General features: G+C 37.0%; 2 protein-coding genes across 2 annotated transcripts in view; both read left to right on the forward strand.

The window, feature by feature from the left end:
* Positions 1–7,043: 7,043 nt before the first annotated feature.
* LOC111382117 (transcription factor LHW-like) lies at positions 7,044–13,783 on the forward strand. The gene is made up of 10 exons (XM_023005987.1): positions 7,044–7,664; positions 8,512–8,724; positions 8,830–8,911; positions 9,546–9,587; positions 9,682–9,741; positions 9,964–11,415; positions 11,507–11,608; positions 12,025–12,165; positions 12,299–12,424; positions 13,029–13,783. Exons 1-10 carry the CDS (start codon positions 7,570–7,572, stop codon positions 13,200–13,202), a joined length of 2,487 nt encoding a protein of 828 aa, XP_022861755.1. The 5' UTR covers positions 7,044–7,569; the 3' UTR covers positions 13,203–13,783.
* A 6,374-nt stretch (positions 13,784–20,157) lies between these two features.
* Positions 20,158–23,371, forward strand: part of LOC111382112 (histone deacetylase 8) — a 7,740-nt gene continuing 4,526 nt past the window's right edge. Inside the window, exons 1-5 of the mRNA XM_023005984.1 lie at positions 20,158–20,163; positions 20,810–20,869; positions 21,176–21,193; positions 21,301–21,470; positions 22,140–22,174. Coding sequence (XP_022861752.1) covers positions 20,158–20,163; positions 20,810–20,869; positions 21,176–21,193; positions 21,301–21,470; positions 22,140–22,174 — 289 coding nt within the window. The remainder of the gene's footprint in view (positions 20,164–20,809; positions 20,870–21,175; positions 21,194–21,300; positions 21,471–22,139; positions 22,175–23,371) is intronic.

Consider the following 23,371-nt stretch of genomic DNA (forward strand, 5'->3'; position numbering starts at 1 on the left):
TTTTTTTTTCTTTATTTTTATGGGTGTTTTGCTTATTCTTTTTGTCTATTGTTTTATTTTATTTTCATTTGATTTGAGTTAAAGGGTAAGATTGTCATTTTACATCATTTTAAAGGATTTTTGGGTGGAAACTGCAATAGGGACAAAATCTGCTAATTTCTCAAAGCTTGGGGGATAAAATCAGACGAAAAAATGATTGTAGAGGCTATTACTACTTTTGCTAAAGGTTGGGGTTAAATGTGCACTTTATGCTTACAGAAACTTATTATGTGAGCTACATCAGATTTTAATGGATACTGTTATTTACATCCACAATTTTCATATATGCATCACACTTAATGTACATCCCTATTAAAATATTAAAAAATTACTATTTTTATTCCCGTCAAATTTCAATATTGTCCTTATTAAATTCATTCATTTAAACATTACATATCCATACAAATTTGTATATTCATCCCACTATAAATACATTCATAATATAATTTTAAAAATCACTATATTCATCCAATCAATATAAACATTTAATCTGATTCTTACTTTTTATTTTTTATATTGTCATGTCGATACTTTAATATTTAGTTATAAAGGTTACAAATTTCTTTTTATAAATTTATAGGATTCTTTTAAGAGTATACAGCGCAACCAAATAAATCCATCATCGAATCATATATTAATTAATTTTTTTGCTTATAAACTCATAATTTTGGCTTTTTGTGTATCGACTGATAAATTTATGTTTATTTCCTTTTATAATATAAGAATATTTGGACAGATATTGAAAATATATTTTGAAATTTCTCATATATTTTAATATGTTAAATCAAAACTTAAAAAAACATAAAAAAAATTACAGTTTTCATATCATGAACGAATTATAACTCAAATAATGTGTTGATTTTTTTTTTAATTTCCATTGAGGAGGATATTTTATGATTAAAGTTTTATGATTTTAATTTAAGATGATATTTTACATATGATTATTATAATTTTAGTTAAAAACAAACTCCAAAAGAATATAAAAAGGTTTAAAAGAATTTATGAAAATAAACATTAATGGGTGAATTTAAAACAATAAATATTTTTATTTAACTTTATATATGTCTATTTAGGTAAATTTACATAAGATAAAAAATATAATACAACAATCTTTTTAAAAGTGGATGTGTATATAAAAACTGTGGATATAAGTAGCGCTATCCGATTCTAAATGATAAAGATCTTGCAAATAAAGTCAATGTCTTCAGTATGCATGGCAAGAGAGTTGAGCATAATATACCAAAATCACGATCAGTCTTCTAATTTTCATTGATTCACTTACAAATGCCAGAGAGTTAGGTATTAAAGACTAACTAATTATACAGAAGATCGACATATAATTGAGAATAATTGATTTTTCATTCACTAAAACCTAATTTTATGAAGACTCATATGATTTTATTTGTAGATGAAAATATAATCCTTATTCTATAAGAAAATCTTAAACCACCACAATAGAAATCTTAATCTAAGGTATTAATTGAAAAACTACCAATCTCAAATCATCATAAACTAATAAAAACATAAAACTATCAAAATAATTCAAAGCTTTCATATATGAGTTACAACAATATGAACCTCATACCTAAAATGATCAAGAAAAAGGTCGATGTTTTAGGAAAAGGATATTGATGAATTAGTATGTCAATTACATTATGTGGGGATGACAATTTGATTCCAAAAAACAGGGACCTTTTTCTATATAATTATTTCTAATAAAAAATTTAAATTTATTTAAAAACTACATAACCAATTTTTTTGAGGGAAAAGTTCATAACTCAGGTATATTGTTTGTACCAATTCGCAAATCAAGTCCAAAGTTTAAAAATACAAAATTCAGGTTTTGGTATAGTTAATTAAAAATATTTATTAATTAAATATAACAAAGTCACAATTATGTGATTAATGATCACAGATTCATAATTATTGATCACAAATTTATTTACTGATCACATATCATCAATTAATTGGTCACATATTATTTCATGGTTACAAATCAATTATTTCGAGGTTACAAATCATTCAAATTACAGGTCACATTTTATTTATGGGTCACATATCACAGTTTATTGGTCACAAATTATTTTATAGTCACAGACGCTTAATTTTTTGTCACAAATCAGCCAAATAATTGGTGACAAACGTCCAAATAGTTGGTCACAGACGGGGAATTGTTGGTCATGGACACCCCACCCTTGGCCAACCAAAATCAATACAATCACCACTGCCGCACCAGTAACACCACTGCACATACCGCCACAAACAAATCACACGAGCCAATCACCAAGCTTGCCTACCACCGCCTATATCATGCCTAGATCCACCGCACCACTATCATCATCGTCGATCGCTGCCACCACCACCACCCCACCTGGACCTCCAACGAAAACCACCACTAGATCGAAAAACCAAAAACCCCCCACTCCCCAAAATTGCAGATCGAACCACTACACCACCACTAGCGTCGTCGCCACCTCCACAGTCAAACCACCACTAACACCACAAAAAAAATCCCTCAGATCGCCACTACAATGCTTAGATTCGAAGGCACAAAGGCGATCTTCGAGCAAAGTCACTGTAAAAATTGCAGCTCGAACCACTACACCACCACTAGCGTCGCCGCCACCTCCACAATCAAACCACCACTAACACCACAAAAAACATCACTTAGATCGCCACTACAACGCTCAGATTCGAAGGCACAAAGGCGATCTTAGAGCAAAGTCACCGTAATCTGTTGTTATGTTGCAGTCGAATGTACAAAGGCGCCGAAGGAACAAAGGAGGTCGCCGAATGTCGACGTCATGCTGCAGTCGCCGTTAGCTGGCGTCACCAGTGCGGCATCCCCTACGGTTGTGATCTGGTAGTAAAGAAGAAGAGAGAGGGAGGGGGTGTAGAGGGAGGGAGGGAGGGAGGGAGGGAAGGGGAAGTACCGAAATAATTACAGGTCTTGGGGAGGTGGGGCTGAGGGCGATTGGGGTTTTAATAAAATGAATTAGGGTTTTAATATGTGGGGGGTTTAATTTTTGATGGAAACTGATTAATGCATTATTAAACTTTAAACCTGGTTTTTTGTAATTTCCTCTTCTTTTTTTTTATGACTTAATCCAAACTGATAACTTAAGCCCATTAGATAAATTTTCAAATTATCTTAGAAAAGATTATATATATATATATATATATATATAATGGGGATGTGAAAATTCATAGCAATAACCCTAAAACCGTGCTTTAAACATAGTTCTACGCCCATTTTCCTTACCCCAACTCAATAAATGAACGTGCTTGAATGTGTGATCGTAATAAGATTTAAATAGAACAATAAGTAGATTTTAGAGAATGTTCACTATAAAATATTTCTTGTAAGTTTTGTATTTTTGATTTGGTAATTTAATTGATACACTTGTATTTATATCTTTCCTTATAAAAAATAAATAAAGAAAAAAAGAAAAACCTATAATATTTCGTCTCAAATAGACCTCACATTGAATGAGATGATGTCCAAAATAATTCTAAGATAATTTATTTGGATTAACAAGCTAAAATAATTTTGAATTATGACCCTAATGTATCCACATAATTTAGGTCAACTAATGATTGTTTACAAACGTATGAATAGTATCTTAAAACTTGTTTATTAATATTAATTGTTTAGTCTTCGTTCTGTTATGTCATTTTCATGTTTATTAACTTTAAAAAAAATCACAAATTTCAACTAGTGTTTGTTCATAACTTTTTTTGAGGAGATTGATTTCAAATCAATTTCACCATCCGACCATCGAATAATTAAGATAAGGATAATGATAATTAGTGATTCTTAAAACTTGAACCATCAAAGGCACATTTAATCATTAGGTGGGAAAGGGTCCCAAAGTCCTATCATTATATTATTGTAAAAGATGCAATGATGAAAGAAATTAAAGTCATTAATACTTCTTATCCTCCCATAATTACTTTTCATGGAAAAATGAATAAAAGAGAAAGAGACACAATGATTTTCCAACTCATTTCAACATTTAGAATTTATGTTAAACTTAAAAAATTCATTTAAGTAAATAAATAAATTTTAAATTAATTTATTTTTATTTGTTGAAGGTAAAAATATGCAAATGATTTATTTTAATAATAAAGTAAGAAAAAGCAAACTTTTTTTTAAAATTAATTTTTTCATATACTTAATTAGAAAATTTCTTTTGCTCAATAGTACGCAAGTTATTTTTAACTATTAATTAAAATAATTAAACTTGATAATTCTTTAATTAGTTACTCAAATTATTTTTAATATTATATCCCGCCTCTCAAATAAAAAAATAACTAAAGAATCATAAAAGTATGTATTTGCTCAACTATACCTAATTAATCTAATAAAAAGTCAAATTTGTGACAAATTAACAGTTAATATTAAAGTAAGTGCATAGTAAGCGAAAAAAGAAAAAAGAAAAAGAGTAAACTAAGTGACCAAATAGTGTCGTCATGGACCCGGTGGAACCATGGTCCAGACCCGACAAAAATCTGCCGTCGAGAAGGACCCCTGAATTTAATCTGCCACACTGTGTAATTAATGCTGATAGGAGAGGGTAATAATTTATAACGTCATTAGGTCAGCATATGAAGATCACTGATCACTGGAAATGGCCAGTAAAGTGAAAAACAGTTGTTACAATGACATGGTTTCAATCCAGAGTTTAAATTCAGATAATATGTGTCAAGCAGTGATTGAAGAGTGGGAAAAAAGGAAAAAGAAAAAACAAGGCAGCAGGCGTTGCCACGCATAGTCTAGATCCGAAGCCAGGTTTTTAACCCTATCAGAGCAGCTTTTCCAGTGAAAAATGGAACTCAATCCACCTAGATATTAACATTTGGGGTCCAAAAACGAAAACGAATTTAGTTCGTCGGCAATTCCTTCTTCAAGAGAGGTACAAAAAGTCAAGTTTCATAGTCGACCTCATGAAATAAACCAACATCAGATAAAACAAGGTCATAAGAGCAAAACAAATAACAAAACTTAAAAACTGAACCGATAGTAAGGAGTAACTTTTTGCCAGAATGTGTTGTAAACCAATTTATTGAGCCTTCCCCATTGTCAGCCCTCGACATTCTTAGGCATAAGATAACCCACAACTTGTTCAACTCAGGTGGCAAACTACCATCTTCAAGTGATCACGAAAAATTATGAAAGTCCAATCATTCTATCCTCCTCTTTTTATTGCTATAATATAGTTCGATGTTAGCAGATTCCTTCCATCCATAACCATCGCTTTCCATTCATCCTTTTGGATAAACTACTATTGAAATGTGTTAATGTGACTCTTGTGCTTCTAAATTTATGAGACTGACATTTGAAGTGAAGAATCTCATAATAATTAATGCAGCCTACTATATGCTGTTAATTTTATTGTACAAAGACGGTAGCATAAATTAGGAATGAAAGTAAGTTATAGTAATTAATGAATGGTATATATAATTAATATTTATATAAATGAAATTAGTACAAACTGAGTATTTTTTACTCTTTAGTTCTCAAGTTGAAGGTTAATGAGGTCAAGAAGGTAATTTCAAACTCTTGTCAGGTTCCTATAATTCCATATACAATAGACAAAGGTATTTGTCCTTTTGAGGTTTGCTTTTAGATGTGAGACTTTATTTGGCAGTGTGTCTCAACTGTCTTTATTGTCCCCTCAAATAGATGAATTGACATAAAATATCTTTTGAAGTATTTTTTACTCTGTTTAAAATAAACTAAAATTTGTTTCTAAATTGCATATTTTGTCAAACATTTTGTTATTATTGATGTCAAATTAGGACCCTAATGATCTTTAATCCCTTTCTTAGTTTCGAAAAAAGTTTCTTTATTGATATAATATCTAGACGTCAAATTTTGTATGATAAATTTTACGATAGTATGCTTGATTAGATTGAACATAATAATTGATGACTTTTCATTATAAACTTGTTTATTTGATCTCATATCTAATTCACTCCTCTTAACGACCTTCTAATTATTATTATTATTATTATTTTAATTAACATTGGATAGCAAAAATCATAACACGAACATATTCATTAGTGAGTGACTTAATCGATGTTAAAATTTTATTAACTATACTGTTTTATTGAATTTAGGACGAGTAGCAGACTGCCAGTATGCTCCAACAACAACAATTACATCTTGATGGGATTCAAGCAAAAAAAAAAAAAAAAAATAAAAAAAATCCAGTTTTTGAAATTCTTTTTTCCTATAAAATAGAAATATCAGAATTTTTTTTTCTTTTTCAGAGTTGTAGATTTTGCTTTTTGGGTGGTAAATTAAAGGGAACTGTTCTAGTGTTTTTGACTGAACCAATTCCGAGATTCTTTTTAGAGTCCCAAAATACAGACACAAATTTCTGACTCACCGAGAAATTAGTTGAAAAAAAGCCCAGAAATATGACAAAGAAAATGGCAAAACTTGTAGTTTCCCCGAAAATCATGCCTGGTTTTGTCTCCATCCCCCCAGTTGATTAATCATCGTATAGTTCATTCAAGATTTATACTCCACTCCCGTCTCCTCTGTTTCATCGCATATTAACGTATTGTAAACTTGTACTTTTTTACTGAAAAAATTTGCGTTCTTTATTTGTTTTTTGTTTAGGTTTATTTGTTATAATGTTCTTGGTAGTGGCGTCCAATCAATAACATACACCTCGTACCCCCAGCCCAACCCCAGCCCATTATCTTTCTCGGCAGTGTAACACAAAGGAAACGCAGACATGAGATCATTCACAAGAAACAAGATTTCAGCACTTGCATAAAAATCATAGCCAGAGTTCTTTCTTTCACACACAAAGTAAATTATAATTTTTCTGTGTTGAGAAATGGAGAAATTCATTCTTGTGGTTAACTGTGAGCTCAAATCCAGTGGAATAGTGTAGAACAGAGTAAAGGGTCTTGTGTTTTAAGTTTTCCATTTGCACGAGGAAAAGTTTTACCTTTCATTTTACTTCTCATTTCACTCTGAAAGCAAGAAACAAGATTTCAGAACTTGCATAAAAATCATAGCCAGAGTTCTTTCTTTCCACACGAAGTAAATTATAATTTTTCTGTGTTGAGAAATGGAGAAATTCATTCTTGTGGTTAACTGTGAGCTCAAATCCAGTGGAATAGTGTAGAACAGAGTAAAGGGTCTTGTGTTTTAAGTTTTCCATTTGCACGAGGAAAAGTTTTACCTTTCATTTTACTTCTCATTCCACTCTGAAGAATGGATTGTAAGAGCTTCATACCAGGGAATTTGGATCCAGAGAGGAAAAGGAGTGGTGGGTTGAGAACAAAACAGGCTGGGCGTGGGTCTTGCAGAGGAAGTTAGGCTAAAAACCCACTAAGAAAAACTGAAGGAAAAGGAAAGGAAAGTGTTTCTCCTCTGGGAAAAGGAGTAGTAAAATCAAATATTATCCTTTTTCTTCACTGTTCCGAACAGAAGCTTTCTATATACATCTTTGTTTACAGATATATACAAGAGTATTCATATATTCTGCTCTTCATTGGCAAATTGCTATGGGGTACTTATTCAAAGAGGCATTGAAGACACTTTGTGGAGTCAATCAATGGTCTTATGCTGTTTTCTGGAAGATTGGTTTACAAAACCCCAAGTGAGTTCAATAAAAATTAATTATTTTTCATTTTATTTTTCGCTCTTTATATCCTTTTTCATATTTTTTCGAAGTATATTATATGTCTTTCTTATGTGTGGTGATGGGGGGTTTATAAGGCGAAGAAAAGAAAAATTAGGCTTATGAATTGTGGTTTCGGTTTCCAAGGAAATGGTGGCACTGGAATATATTTTGAATTATTGTTTGACATTTATGACATCTTGTATAAACTTTACTGTTGGATATGTGCTTTTTTCCAGTTGCTTTTGGTTAATTTTGGGGTCTAATCTATTTCTTTTTTCTTGGAGTTTGTGCTGGTAATGAAGAACAAATGAGGGAATAAAAGTATGAACTTCTGATTGTACTTTTGGTTGGGCTCCCTAATAATGTTGTACAATCTGTGCATGTTGTATTGGATGGTAGAATGAAATCTTAGCTTGTTTTTCTTGTTTAATACTGTCTAGCAATGTCCAGTCCATTTCACCAAACATTAGCCATGGTCATGGATTAGAATTGCCTAATTTCGCGATAATCAAGATATGATTTGACGTGTTATAGATCTACAGGATATTGTTGTCTTGTTTTTGCCTGAAAACTTTCATTTTCTATATTTGGAGTTTTGTGGTTGGTCCATTCGCTTGTCTTGAAGAATCTTAGTGTGAGGTTATAATATGAGACTTGTTTTATAGTCTGATGAAACCCTTTCTACCGTTATGACTTCCTGAGAATGAATTTGTTCATTACTATTTTGTACTTACTTTCCTGTCTTTGTTTTGTTTAAAAACTTTCTTTTAGATTACGACGTACTGAAACATGTCTTGATTTCGACTGAATTTTGACTTCACAGGCTTTTGATTTGGGAAGAATATTATTATGAACCTATATCATGTTCTAGGCTACCTGGGATTGAGAATCCAGAAATTTGTCTTGAAGATTATGATGCTTCCTGGGCTTCTGCTGAAACTCGTAATTTACAGCCCGGGGTTCAAGCAGGGAATAAAGTGCACATGCTTGTGAACAAAATGATGATGGACAATTATGTTAATGTTGTTGGAGAAGGGTAATAATTATTCTGTTGAATATTATGTAACTTTTGTTGTATTTGAGACTGAGAACGAGTTGCTTTGAACACATCTTAAATTGCATTTACGGATTTGTATCTCAGACTAATCGGAAGGGCTGCTTTTACTGGAAATCATCAGTGGATTCTTTCTGAGAGCTTTACTGGAGAAGCACATCCAACAGAGGTATAGCTTAAGAGACTTCTGTTAGTGATAGAGTTCTTTTTTTCTTGTGCCATAACATGACACTCAGCTTTGTGCACGTTATGGATTAAGTTCTGATTTTTATCCACGAGAGAACTAAAAAATTGAAAACAAGCTGAGTGCAATGACATTGATAGTAGTCATCCTCAATGTAAGGGCTTCATCTACTCGCCGCTAAAGATTATCACTATGAAAAAGAAGAAGCTCGTGATGGTGATTGTATGCCTCTAAGTCTCAATCCGCGACTAACAGAAAACAGCCCCTTGAAAATCCTTTTTGTTTTTTAGTAATATTGGGCGACTTAGTACAGGTATGGAATATCCTACGTAGTCAATCCGTAGTCAAGAGGATAAGTGCACACCACGTTTTCTATTCATCCAACAGAATTGCTTCAATCACTTCTTTGCTTGGAAATCCATCATTTCTTTAAACTTGCTTTGCATTAGGTTTGACTAGCCATATGCTCGTTTCAGTGGAATTAGATTGCTGCAAACATCTACATACAGTTCATACATTATCGGAATTTCTTAGATATTATGAGTCTCTGATACAGTAAGTTCCGATTATTTCGATGCTTATAACAGTGGTAAACCACTTATATTTTATTGGTTCCTAGGTTGTAAAAGAAGCAGGTCAACAATTTTCCGCTGGAATGCAGGTAAAAAGATTAACAGTTTCCTTTTCTTGGTTTGTTTGCGACCCAGCTTTTTGTTGTTTTGTCAAATTTTTTATATTTTGTTTTCCCCTCTCAGACAATTGCTGTTGTTCCCGTTCTTCCCCATGGTGTTGTTCAGCTTGGTTCACACTTGGCAGTAAGTTCTTTCTCTGTATTCTATACTTAATATGAACACAAATACTTACAAAATATGCTGTGATGAAAAAAATTATAACAATGAAGTGTAATTTTGTTGCTAGGCATCGGCTTTTCTATATGAAATGAAATTCGATTATTTTTCAAGTATTAAAGTTGAAGCTTTAATAGCTATGAAAAGGTATCCTCTCATAAGTTGACGTATGTGACTTTGCTGTCTCAGATAGTGGAAAATGTGGAATTTGTGAATGATGTGAAGAATTTAGTTCACCAGCTGGGATATCTACCCAGTGTCTTGCATTCTGAAAACTATGCGGCAAAACATGACAGTTGCAACTATGTTGAAAATTCCAGTCAGACTTCTTGTTCTTCAGTAAGACATCAGTCCAGTGGTGGAGAATTTCAAGCATCAAACTCAATCCTAAGTCATGTTAAGCCTGATGATGTCCACAATGAAGCAAAAATCACTTCATCAATGAAGTTGAACTTTACTTCCACAAACCCGTTAGTGAATGGAGGGACAAAAGCGGAAGTTATTCCCTCATGTTCGGAAATAAGCCAACAGGCTTCTCTGTACATCCCAATTTTGAGAGTAGATCAACCTTCTAGCAGTGCATCTACATTAAATAGTGGCAGTTTAAGATGGCCAGAGCCAAAAATCTTACCAGATGCTGGCATGGAAGACTATTTTAGCTGCCCAAATGTGTCCAATGGCATTCTCACATCTGCATTGAGAACAAAATCAGGCCCGTTTTCTAGTTCTAATGAGGATTCTGGTACTACAGCTTACATGGATCCAAGCTCAAGTGGGCTTCTGAACACTGATTCGTCTAAAATAGAGGCATCTATCTCTGATTCTGTTAACAATTTGGCCATGAATCATGTGCTTTCAGATAGCTCTGCAGTCAAGCATCAGTCTTTGGATATATTGACAAATTCCGCATGTGAAGATGCATGTGTCCAACCTCTATCAGGAGACGACTTGTTTGACATTTTGGGCATTGATTTTAAGAATAAGCTACTTAATAGTTGTTCGAGTAATGGTTTGAACAATGGATCAGACTGGAATGAACATAATTCGGATAAGAATTACTCTCTGTCCATAAAAAGTGAGGATGCCGAAATATATACTAATGGTCGAGGAAACTCGGATAGTGATATTTCCTACGTGACTGGCGGTGACCATCTCTTAGATGCCATTGTCTCTGGGTTTCACTCTTACCCTAAGCATGGCTTAGAAGACAATATTTCTTGTAAGACAATGTTGTCAGATACGACTTGCTCATCTGCACCTGATACTTCACTTCCTTATGGCCGAGTTGGGGCATCAGATCAAATAAAGGGAGAATTAGTTGGCGTTCCGAAATATTTGGCAAAAGCAGGATCAGTGAGTTCTTGCTCCTTTGTCTCTGGACTTTCCAAGAATGACTTGGGAACCCATTCCCAAAGAAGTTCTATTCATGAATCACAGATAGGTTCATGGGTCGAAAAGTTTCATGACGTGAAGCAGACGAACAGTGTGTCTACCAGTTATTCTAAGAAATGTGATGAAATCAGCAAAGCAAAGCGGAAGAGGCTTAAACCAGGTGAAAATCCAAGACCCCGGCCTAAAGATCGCCAAATGATCCAAGATCGTGTCAAGGAATTGAGGGAAATCGTGCCAAATGGGGCAAAGGTAAGCCCTCTTTTTTGAAGCTCTAATTTTTTCTTCCCTTTGAGATACACTGGTAGTAATGATATTCGTACATGTTTAAATTTGTTACCAGTGTAGCATTGATTCTCTTCTGGAACGCACTATCAAGCATATGACTTTCATGCAAAGTGTCACAAAGCATGCAGATAAGCTAAAACAAACAGGAGAATCTAAGGTGCGATATACTACTTAAACTTCTCTAACTCATTTTGGAAGGGTGAACATATGGACTGTACAATACAAGACAGTACTGAAAAAGTAGAAAAGGTTAAGATCTTGATCTATTCTATTGTCCAGCCCATATTGTATACCAAACATGCCCCTCAAGTGTTTGGTATGACTTTTTGAATCTAGCTGTACATTGGACAAATTGGACTTGGGAAGTGCACGAGATGACAGGAGATATATATCACAATGGTGAAGTAAAAGACGTTTCAATGTGAATTTTGTACATGTAAAATTCAGGAAATCATGAAAATATAAGAATTGGGAAACTTGAGTATTGTGATGAAGTGGAAAATTCCCCTAGTTTTACGTACTAAAGTTTTGAACGAACATAAGATTTCTCATCTTTCTTTCGTAAACTTTCAGATTATTAGCAAGGATGATGGAGTGCTTTTAAAAGATGACTTTAAAGGTGGAGCAACATGGGCTTATGAAATTGGTTCAACATCTATGGTCTGCCCCATCATAGTCGAGGATCTGAACCAGCCCCAACAAATGCTTGTGGAGGTAGTTACATGCACCTATTATGTTTTAAGACCTGGATATTTATTTAATGTTCACTAGCCTTCATTTCATAAAGCTCTGCAGAGTGTCTCGTTATTAAAGCTTAGTGAATCTTTGTTCTTTTCCTTTTGTGCAGATGCTTTGTAAAGAACATGGTTTGTTTTTAGAAATAGCTGATGTAATTAGAGGACTTGGGTTAACCATTTTGAAGGGGCTGATGGAAAGTTGCAATGACAAGATCTGGGCACGCTTTGTTGTTGAGGTAATAGTTACTGTTGAAGAATCAATTTAAACAAATGAGTTAGCTTAAGGTTTTAGATGAGATGATTCGACATGGTATTAGAGAAACTAGACATCTCTAGTTCTAGTTTCACGACCACTTATTTATGAAAGTTATGCGTGTGACATGCCTTTAATAGAAAAATGAAATTGGCCTGCATGTGATGAGTGGTAGTGTACTGAAGACTAAATATAAATAATTAACTTTCTTCTCTAAACGCTCAAGTTTTTAGATGAGATGATTCAACATTTATAACGAGTTTTGAACATAGAAATTGGTTGATCTTGGTATGCTTTTTGTAGTCACAGATTGTGGATTTTGATGCTTTTTATTCATATGCATAAATCGGATCGTTGAAATAGTTTGTGATACTGTAGTTTTTTTCCTTTCCAACTGCAAGTTTTCTTTTATATTTCTTTTTTCCTTCTTCATTTTGTCTGTGTGGGGGCGTGGGGGAAGACGTATTGAAGCTTTGGCATTTGGGATCTGATCGTGAACTAGCATACTTGCATCTTGTTTTACATTCTCTTGTGTGATTTTACATTGGAACCTCAAACCTTTTAAATATATGCTTTGATTCAAGCAGACTAACAGGGATGTGACGAGGATGGAAATTTTTATCTCGCTCATTCGACTCCTGGAGCAAACTGCAAAAAGCAGCGACATTGCACCTTTCAATGACAGTAGCAATGACACCATGACGGTTCATCAATTTCAGGAAGCAGCCTCTATACCTGCAACTGGTAGATCCCATGGTTAGCTGTTGTCTACTCAATTCTTAGATTTTCCGTCTGGACGAGTTAAGAGTGAGTAAAAGTCATGCTTGCCGTGGTTATCAATTTTACCAGACTCGTCCCATCAGATGTTCTGATGGATACTTTGTCTTCCATGTGCTGAACTGTCGCTGACATTACTTTGGAGCTAGGGTGACACCTATGGCATAATTGCTAAGGAAGATTGAGTAGCACGGGACACTAAAAGTTTAAAAAAAAAAAAAATGTTCATCATTTTGTTGAGTCAGTTCAAGTACTACGTATGGAACATGCACTTAGGAGAGAGTAATATTACAAGTTGGATTAGTGTATGTTGCTTGTAATCAGAAGCAAGTTACTGTTAGAAGTGGTGAACGATTGCTGTTAAGTGGTTTTCCTCATTTATTCTTTACCGGGCTATTTTTATTAGTCGGAATGACAAGGTAGATAACTTGACAAGGGGGAGTGGGTCGAGGGATAGGTATTGTCTTCCATTGCCGGTGTTTTCTAGGTATACTTGTGTAGAAAAGACGGGACTTCTACATTGTTTAATGGCATGTGTTTTATCCAATACTGTGTACTATATATAGTAATGGTGATTTGAGTTTAGGGTTTGATATTGACAAATTTGTGACAATATTCTCTCTTTAGGCTAAAAGAAAGAAAAATAGGTTGATGGTCTGTTTGTTCAAATTGTTCAAAAAAACACATGGCTGTCTATCGTATGAAAGATAAAATTGAAATAAATAATTTACTTAGGCAATTTAAGCTTTTAAAATGTGAGACACAGGTTGAAAACAAAATTTAAATGAATAAATTCTTATTCTTTGTAATGGTTTAAGATGTTTGATGAGTCGATTTAACACGGTGTTAAACAATGGTTGTGATATCAAGACTAATGTTCCTTTTATGAAAATTGATATGTCCACCTATTAAGGAAGGAGAAAAAAAAAAAAAAAAGTAGACCAACTTCAGTTAGGATATTGAGTTTCGGAATTTCAATCTTAAATAGTCAACCTCGTTAAAGAATAATAATTCAAATTGTTTTATATCTTGAATGTGGTATTTATCCTTAACATGCACTACAAGTAGGAATTATTTGAGAATACAATATTAGAACCTGACAGCACGTTTGAGTTTTAAACACTTGAATTGCTCATTTGAACTTTTTGAACTCAAATACATTGAGCCTTGAATTCAATTTCAAATACCAAAATTGTTAAGAGAAATAGTTCAAATATTTTATATATGTTGATTATAGTTTTTCATATCTTAATTGTGATATTTTACCCTTAAAAAAGTACGTTAAAAATAATATTTAAATAAAAAAATTGATGCTTTTTAAGCGATTTAAGCTTTTGGGCAATATGCTTTTTCAATCTGTTTTGAGTTTTACAAAACACTATAACTTGTTCTGGTATTTTTGAAAATTCATTTTCGAAAATAAAGTTAAATTTAAAATATGAAATTAATATGCATTTTTTACGTTTGATTGTTTTTAGTAAAAATTCTGAAAACACTCAAAACATGGGAAATAAGCTTGTAAATATTTGCTTAATTCTAAAGAATTAAATTCTAAAAATATAAAATTTGATAAATTCTAAAAAATAAAAATAAAAATAATTGAAAAAATAAGTTCTAAAAAATTATGAAAATTCAGAAAAAATAAAAATAGTTCAAACTCTTAGTTATCATGCATAAGAATTCTAAAAAATATATTTAAATGAACACAGATAAAAATTATCAATCGACGTCATCGATTTAAATAATTCTTATTGACTATTCCTGTCACACTTGAGCGACATGTTGATACTCAGGACATGAACATGGTAATGAACAAACATTTTACACTTCTTTTTTCAATCACATTTAACATCGTTTATTCCAACGTATATTGTTTGTTACGCTCCGATCTGATACGTCTCGGAACGCTCACCACCATATATTCCGACCTGGTAAAGACCCATCCAAAGTGTTTTCGAAGTGATGTCAGCAATGCTTGCAACCTCGTAGTACTGACCTGACCAAAAGTACCTCGCCCCCGAGGCCGAGGCCAAGTGGACCCCGGTTATAGGATCCACCGCCAATTTCAGAAAGAGATTTGTGCCAAGATCTTTCCTGCACCTAAGGTTTAAATTGATTTGACGTCTCCATAAGGCTAGATGATGTGACTTATCAACTTTGTATCAATTCAACTCAGAAGAGACAAGTTGTCCGCCCACTCTACAGACGCGGCTGATTGACGCCTATGAGCGAACACCTCATACCATCAGATGTATACACGCGTCCCACATCCAACGGCTCATACCACTTATAAATACCCAAGGTTTGGCAAAAGGCAAAGGTAATGAAACTCTTACTACATAGCACTCCATCGCAAGCTTATATATTTTCTCCTCCCCCATTACCATTGATTTGCACAGCCCCTGGGTACTGTTCCGACCACTTAAACCTGACTTGACCGTCGGAGTGTATATGGCCGCCACCATCCTCGTTGGTCCCGGCCGTGTGCGTCTGACCATTCGCTGATTGTGCGCAGGGAGGAATACGTGGAGTAGCCCTCGGTTGACCACGTGGAAGAACCAATTTTCGAGGTCAACAGATTGGCGCCGTCTGTGGGAAACACTTCCCATTCGAAGTTTTGCATTCTCCATTGAAGAATTATCGAAAAACTAGCGACTAACCCTGAAAAGGGGACATTCTTGAAAAATAACAAAGTCGAGTTACAATCCAAGTTTTTACTACCCTTGAAAAAGAGATAGGATGAGCTATAGTCATGAAGACGACAACCCCATGAGAGAGGCCTCTGAAGAAGAGGTACTCCATAACAATATTACTCATCAGAGACCACATCACCGGCATCGCCGAGGTGGAAGAACATCCATACTCACTGAAGGAATGGCTCAGATAGCTGCAGGTATGAGAGATATTGCAGCTCAGAATATGGTAATGCATGAACTCCTCATGCAAGCCCAGGGTCATCAGGGCTATCAAATGCCCCAAGGATCTTATCCGGTGCGGGAAGCCCCTGTATCTCACTCCCGAGGCCACATGAGCCGGCACACGAAACGTCCCCTCGAAAGGGAGATGAACGTCGAAGCTACATCTTATGTGCAAGGGAGTCAGCCATCAGAATCACGCTTGGGGGACAATTTCCCTCAAGAACATGAGGACCAAAGGTCGGTAAGTGTTTTCGATCGGATAGGGGAGCGTCCTAGCAATAGGGTCCCCCTAGCAAGAGGATCAGTTCGTCTAGATCACGAACAAGAACATGCTTTCCCTCCTCCTAGAAATAGGAGAGACAGGAGGAACTTAGTCGATTGGAGAAGTCGAGGAGAAGCACCTCCACCTCCACCTCCCCAGAACATCCAAGATGATGAAAGGTCAGATGGGCCCTGTCGATCTTATGAGATTGACGATGATGATGATGATGATAACCTCCCGTTCTCAAGAGAGATTCGAAGCTTCCCAATGCCAGCAAATTTCATGCCCCCTAAGATCCCCAAGTATGAAGGAAAGGGGGATCCGGAGAAGCACCTCACCAAGTACATGACACAGATGAGCCCAAGGGGAGCCTCGCCTGCTTTAAAGTGCAAAGCCTTCCATTTAACGCTAGGCGGGGCCGTCAAGGTATGGTACAGCAGACTTCCTTCCCTAAGCATCAGAAGTTGGCCAGATTTGAAGAAAGCATTTTTGAACAGTACCTCTTACGCAGGGAAGGAGAGGCACCAGTGCAGCACCTGCAAGATATGAGGCAGGCCCTTGGGGAGATGTTGAAAAGCTATCTCACCAGATTTACAGATGAAATCACCTAAAGCAAACATGTCACTGACAGAGAAGCCCTTTCAACCCTAAAAGGTGGGCTCAACATGAACACTTTGTTCTGGAGGGATGTGCGCAGCAAAAATCCCTCCACATATGATGAGCTGGTGGAAATGATGAGGGTGGAAATTGTTAGTGAAGAAATGATTGATCATCGCAACCGTGCCACGCAAGGACTCCTTCCTCCTCAGAGGCAAGTAGGTCGAGGACCCGCAGCACACCTTATTACTCAGCAATGGACCCAAGCGGGTCATACAATAGCTCCCACATCCGGACAGGCCCAGGCTTCCGCCACATTGAATGCAGTACCGGTATTGGCATATGATAATGCCCCTGCCGAAGCGGGACCATTTGAAAGAGCTGATAACAAGAAGAAGAAGAAAAAAAAGTCAAACAGACCCTTGGAAGGGGCAAGGTTTTGTACGTTCCATCAACTCTATGGACATGACACTGGTGAGTGTCGAGACGCCAATCGACGCCCTGATCGAAGCAACCCGCACCCTTCCAGCAGGGACGAATACCCTCGCAGATCCACCTCTTCGAGAAAGGAAGGGAGAGGTCACAGGGAACAATCTCCTCGGAGAAGAGAATCAAGGGACCGTAAGAGGCGCCAGGGGGTCCCCCTCCATCGTGCCCCATCGCCCTGCGGCCCAACACCACGAGCTCTTCCATTCTTTGATGGAGCTCGGCAGATCGAGCACGAATGGAGTGTGGGGACCCCATGAAGTAAGGTAATACCATCCCCGGGTCTTATCCCCCTGGCAGTAACCTTAGGTATATAAAGGGTCTGGAAAATGGAGAGGGGCATCTTCACCCCTAATGACGCCTCTTTCCACAACATCCAGGAGCTCACCATTTGGCTCCAGGAGTTCGGATTGAGCTACGTCGGGGCTAGCCCATAGGATCTAAGCACCATCCTAAAGAATGGGTGAACTGACAGCCTAAGTCCGACCCTAAGGATCGCCTCGCTAATGGCCACACAGCCCGGCCTAGGCTAGCAAGCTCTCTCTTCCGGCCCGGGGAGGATCAAATCTATGCTATCAGGGATCCTATACTCTGTCCTCAGTCTCCCCAGGTCGGCCTCTCTTAATTTAGATGGGCAGTCCAACGCCCCCAATGTACAGACGTATCTGCTGGGCTATCCGGTCGCTTCCATATATTTCCCCCCCTATTATTGCCCCAGTTATTTATGAGGAGGTCGCCACAACGGGCTCATCCACCCTCACTAGTTCTAATCCCCTCCCGAACCAGAACTTCCCTCCGAGGCCATTCTTTCAAATTTAAAAGCCCTAAAAGGTATGAAACTTACGAGTTTGAAGGTTTTCCTAGCCGAAAATGGTGTAAGGTCGCCGGAAGTTCAATTTTCTCGCCGGAGTTGCTTAGAAAACGCCGAAAATCGCCAATTATGTGAGAGTAAAGTAAATTGTTTGTTTCGCAAAGGTAGAAAGCCTGAGAAAACCTCAGAGTCCTCCTTTTATAGAAAGACAAATCCGATCTCCACCGTCAAATTCAAATGCGATCAATCTAAGCCGTTCATCGCATCTTCAATCTAGGCCGTTAAAATGAAACCCCAGATTTGATCTACGACCAAGATGTCGCTGTGACATTCACGCTTACTTAAAACGCGTCACCTCGGTTACAACCAGTCGTCAATAATAATAAGTAGACGCAGCAGCCTTTTAGGAGAATGGGCATGGCACCCAACTGTCACCTTGGAAACACGCAACAGTTGTCAAATCATTTGACGTTTGAATCGCCTTGGATCGAGCTCCTCACTCAACTTTACAAAGCTTGGACGCACCTGACGCGACGCCCCCTGTGGGTCATCGCCTCGGATGTTGCGTTCCCTCCCATACTTTACAAAGTTTTAGCCATCTCCCAACGCGTCGACCCTGTGGCTCAGCGCACCGGTGGTAGATGAGATCCTCACTCAACTTTACAAAGCTTGGACGCACCTGACGCGATGCCCCTTGTGGTCATCGCCTCGGATGCTGCGTTCCCTCCCATGCTTTACAAAGTTTTAGCCATCTCCCAGAGCGTCGGCTCTGTGGCTCAGCGCACCGGTGGCAGATGAGCTCCTCACTCAACTTTACAAAGCTTGGACGCACCTGACGCGATGCCCCTTGTGGGTCATCGCCTCGGATGCTGCGTTCCCTTCCATGCTTTACAAAGTTTTAGCCATCTCCCAGCGCGTCGGCCCTGTGGCTCAGCGCACCGGTGGCAGATGAGCTCCTCACTCAACTTTACAAAGCTTGGACACACCTGACGCGACGCCCCCTGTGGGTCATCACCTCGGATGCTGCGTTCCCTCCCATGCTTTACAAAGTTTTAGCCATCTCCCAACTCGTCGGCCCTGTGGCTCAGCGCACCGGTGGCAGATGAGCACCTCACTCAACTTTACAAAGTTTTGGACGCACCTGACGCGACGTCCCCTGTGGGTCATCGCCTCGGATTCTGCGTTCCCTCCCATGCTTTACAAAGTTTTAGCCATTTCCCAACGCGTCGGCCCTGTGGCTCAGCGCACCGGTGGCAGATGAGCTCCTCACTCAACTTTACAAAGTTTGGATGCACTTGACACGACATCCCCTGTGGGTCATCGCTTCGGATGCTGCGTTCCCTCCCATGCTTTACAAAGTTTTAGCCATCTCCCAATGCGTCGACCCTTTGGCTCAGCGCACCGGTGGCAGATGAGCTCCTCACTCAACTTTACAAAGTTTGGACGCACCTGACGTGACGCCCCTGGTGGGTCATCGCCTCGGATGCTGCGTTCCCTCCCATGCTTTACAAAGTTTTAGCCCTCCCAACGCGTCGGCCCTGTAGGTCAGCGCATCATATTTACGAAGCTTCGACGCACCTTACGCGACGTCTCATGATGGTCACCACCTCGGACGCTGCGCACAGTAACGAAATTTTGGCACATCTGCCTAGGATCATAACCTTGATTACTGCAAGAGATCAACCCCCAAGCTCCCATAAGTCGCAGTCCGGTTGAGAAAGCAAGTCCACCCATGATATAAATATTCATACCTGGACTTGGGGGACCACTGTTACGCTCCGATTTGATACGCCTTGGAACGCTCACCACCGTATATTCCGACCTGGTAAAGACCCGTCCGAAGTGTTTCCGAAGTGATGTCAGCAATGCCTGTAACCTAGTAGTACTGACCTGACCAAAAGTACCTCGCCCCCGAGGCCGAGGCCAAGTGGACCCCGGTTAGAGGATCCGCTGCCAATTTCAGAAAGAGATTTGTGCCAAGATCTTTCCTGCACCTAAGGTTTAAATTGATTTGACGTCTCCATGAGGTTAGATGATGTGATTTATCAACTTTATGTCAATTCAACTCAAAAGAGACAAGCTGTCCGCCCACTCTACAAACACGGTTGATTGACGCCTATGAGCGAACGCCTCATGACGGTGTATACACGCGTCCCACATCCAACGGTTCATACCACCTATAAATACCCAAGGTTTGGCAAGAGGCAAATGTAATGAAACTCTTACTACATAGCACTTTATAGCAAGTTTATATATTTTCTCTTCCCCCATTACCATTGATTTGCACAGCCCCTGGGTACTGTTCCAACCACTTAAACCTGACTTGACCGTCGGAGTGTATACGGCTTCTACCACTCTCGTTAGTCCCCGCCGTGTGCGTCTGACCATTTGCTGATTGTGCGCAGGGAGGAATACGTGGAATAGCTTTCGATTGACCACGTGGAAGAACCAATTTTCAAGGTCAACATTGTTTATCTAATTTCTTTTCAGTTATGCTAAGTATCTTTTTACGTCCAGAAAGGAAAAGGGAAGCTATCAATGATTATACTGATTGAAAATGGCTACCTCATATCAAATGTAGGATGCTTATTTTTGTATAATCATAATTGAAGAAAAGCTGGATTCTTTAAATATTTAATTATTGAATATAAACAAAGGATTTTTATTTTTCCCCTTTTGTAATTATACCTTAAGATTATATAGTTCGATCCCTCAGATACGTAAGGTTCTTAACAAGTTTTAGGATAGATTTATATAATATCACATCCACACATAATTACTCAAGATTTGATAATATTTGTACGTCAATTTAATTTAGAATATGACATTCAAGATATAACATGTTGACCACCAACCTCCAATCTCACAAATTGTCATTTACAGGCACCACCTCAAGCAGATGTGAGTCCGGCCATGCACTTCAGATCGGCATACTACCGCCGTAGCTTTAAGGGAGATAATGATTTCCTTTTGTCATATTATTCTCTCAATCACATACACTTATAAAGGGTGACGTCGTCACCGCCCAAAGCGACCAATCCAAGGTCTCGGATCTCCAACTTCTTGCAGGCCATCATTACCTGAGAGGAACGTTGGCACATGACAACCGGCCTCGTCAACCAATCACAGGAGAATTTTGCGACCTGACTTCCGAGCTCGATCCTGTAGCTGATTTGATGTAATTTCAGCTAGAATCATATATAAATAGTAGGGAGACAGTTCTCCTAGGGGGGTAAAACTTTTCAAGAAAACACATTACACGAAATAATTCTCTACAAAACATATTTTGCCCTTTTTCATAACAGAGGAAGATTACCCTTTTTCTTAAAGTTGACTTGAAATTGCTCTTTACAAATTTTGACGTCAACATAACACGACAACGCTTCTTTAATTCGATACATTGCCAATCAAACAAGCTTTTCGTGGTAGTGATATGCTATTTTATATATTCATGGACATAGTTGGAATAACTCGATAGTTTCAACCAGATTCAAGCTTTTGAGTAAAGTTAAGAGTAAAATTTTGAGACATCCCTTTGGTTTTGGGTAGATGGCTTCGTTTAAAGGATTCAATGAGCCTTATATAATATTGTTAGGGTTTTGTTTTAGTTCATTTTCAAAAAGATCTTATTTTAAACTTGTATGAATAAGGTTATCTAGGTTTGGTCTCTTAGACTATAAGTTTGATCACTAGTAAAATTTCAAAATTCTCCAAACTTTGGGTTTGGAGAAGAAGTCATTGTTTAGTTGTTTAATCAAAAAATAATTATTGAGACACATTTCAAGAGAAAAATTTTTGTTGTTAAAAGTGAAATTTTTAATTGAATTAATAGAGTATTAAAGTGTTAATTCATAAATATTGCGTGTTCACATTTTCATACTCGTTAACGGAGGTAAATATCACAAGATCAATAATCAAAATATTCCATACTTGATATGCAAGGAATTGAAATGATAGGCCGTTAAGGGAGCTCAAAAACTAAGGTCAGGGACATGTCAAACTATATATATCATGTCAATTGAAAAGTGAACAAATTGATAGTAGTAAATCCTTTATGTTTTTTTTGTAAGATCTATTCCATGTTACTGAACAGTATAAAAAGAAAAAAAGTTTAAAAATTGGATATCAAATACATATTTAAAATTTCCATCCACATAATTACGAGTTATTGACACAATGTAACAAAAACACGGGATATGATGTAAATATATATAATATAATATGCGACCTATACTTTTTCTTTGAAAGTTTCACGTACAAAGAGAGTTCTAAGAGTATAATCATTCATGCTTCGTCAACATAAATTGAAGAGCAAGGTGAACCAAACTATCTATATTGTATTTCTATGTTTTGTTTAACGACCAAACATGAATAGATAGAATTAAAGAAGAAAATACGTGAAATGCTAGTGTCTTCCCATCCTTATGGTTTTATACTTGTGGATATTCCGATGAGAGGGTTTGAGTTGCACGAGCGAACTGAAATATTCACTGGCCGATGATTTCACAACATAATTTCTAAGGGAAGAAAGAGTGGAAAAATTCTTTTATTTCAAAGAATATATTTATACTGAAATGTGCATTTAGGGGTCATAGCATGTTCCATATGATTTCAGACCAAACAAAATGTACACAAATCATGTTAGAGAAGACAAAAAAAATATAAGTATCGAAAATAATGTTTGTAAATGCATAACTTAAAAGTAAGTTTGAATTATTTTTAAGCATAGAGAAACATGAAAATTAATTGTGCAAAATAACGTAAAAAAACATACTTGACGGGGACCGATAGACATTTATTCATGCTTTACGATGATGAGGAAAATGATTTCATATACCAATCAACTAGTTAAGAAGCTAATAACTTCATTTATCCTACATAAAAGCCACCAATAATTGTAGTGAGAACACTGGATGACACATTTGTATCGTACTGATCAACGGCTGAACAGCTTGATCAGAATTTTTTAGTCGCACGTGCTCTTATCATGAAGGTTAGTAGATTTAACGTGTTCAATTCTTTAATCACAATGGAACATACAACCTATGCTATTATGTTCACAAATATCATCCAATTCCC

This window comes from Olea europaea, unplaced genomic scaffold (assembly GCF_002742605.1).
Source record: "Olea europaea var. sylvestris unplaced genomic scaffold, O_europaea_v1 scaffold2437, whole genome shotgun sequence".
Classification (NCBI taxonomy): domain Eukaryota; kingdom Viridiplantae; phylum Streptophyta; class Magnoliopsida; order Lamiales; family Oleaceae; genus Olea; species Olea europaea.

Coding starts and splice junctions, on each gene's coding strand:
- LOC111382117 (XM_023005987.1), top strand. CDS start 7,570: ATGGGGTACTTATTCAAAGAGGCATTGAAGACACTTTGTGGAGTCAAT. Junction 9,588..9,681: donor AATTTTCCGCTGGAATGCAG/GTAAAAAGATTA, acceptor TTCCCCTCTCAG/ACAATTGCTGTTGTTCCCGT. Junction 11,416..11,506: donor TCGTGCCAAATGGGGCAAAG/GTAAGCCCTCTT, acceptor ATTTGTTACCAG/TGTAGCATTGATTCTCTTCT.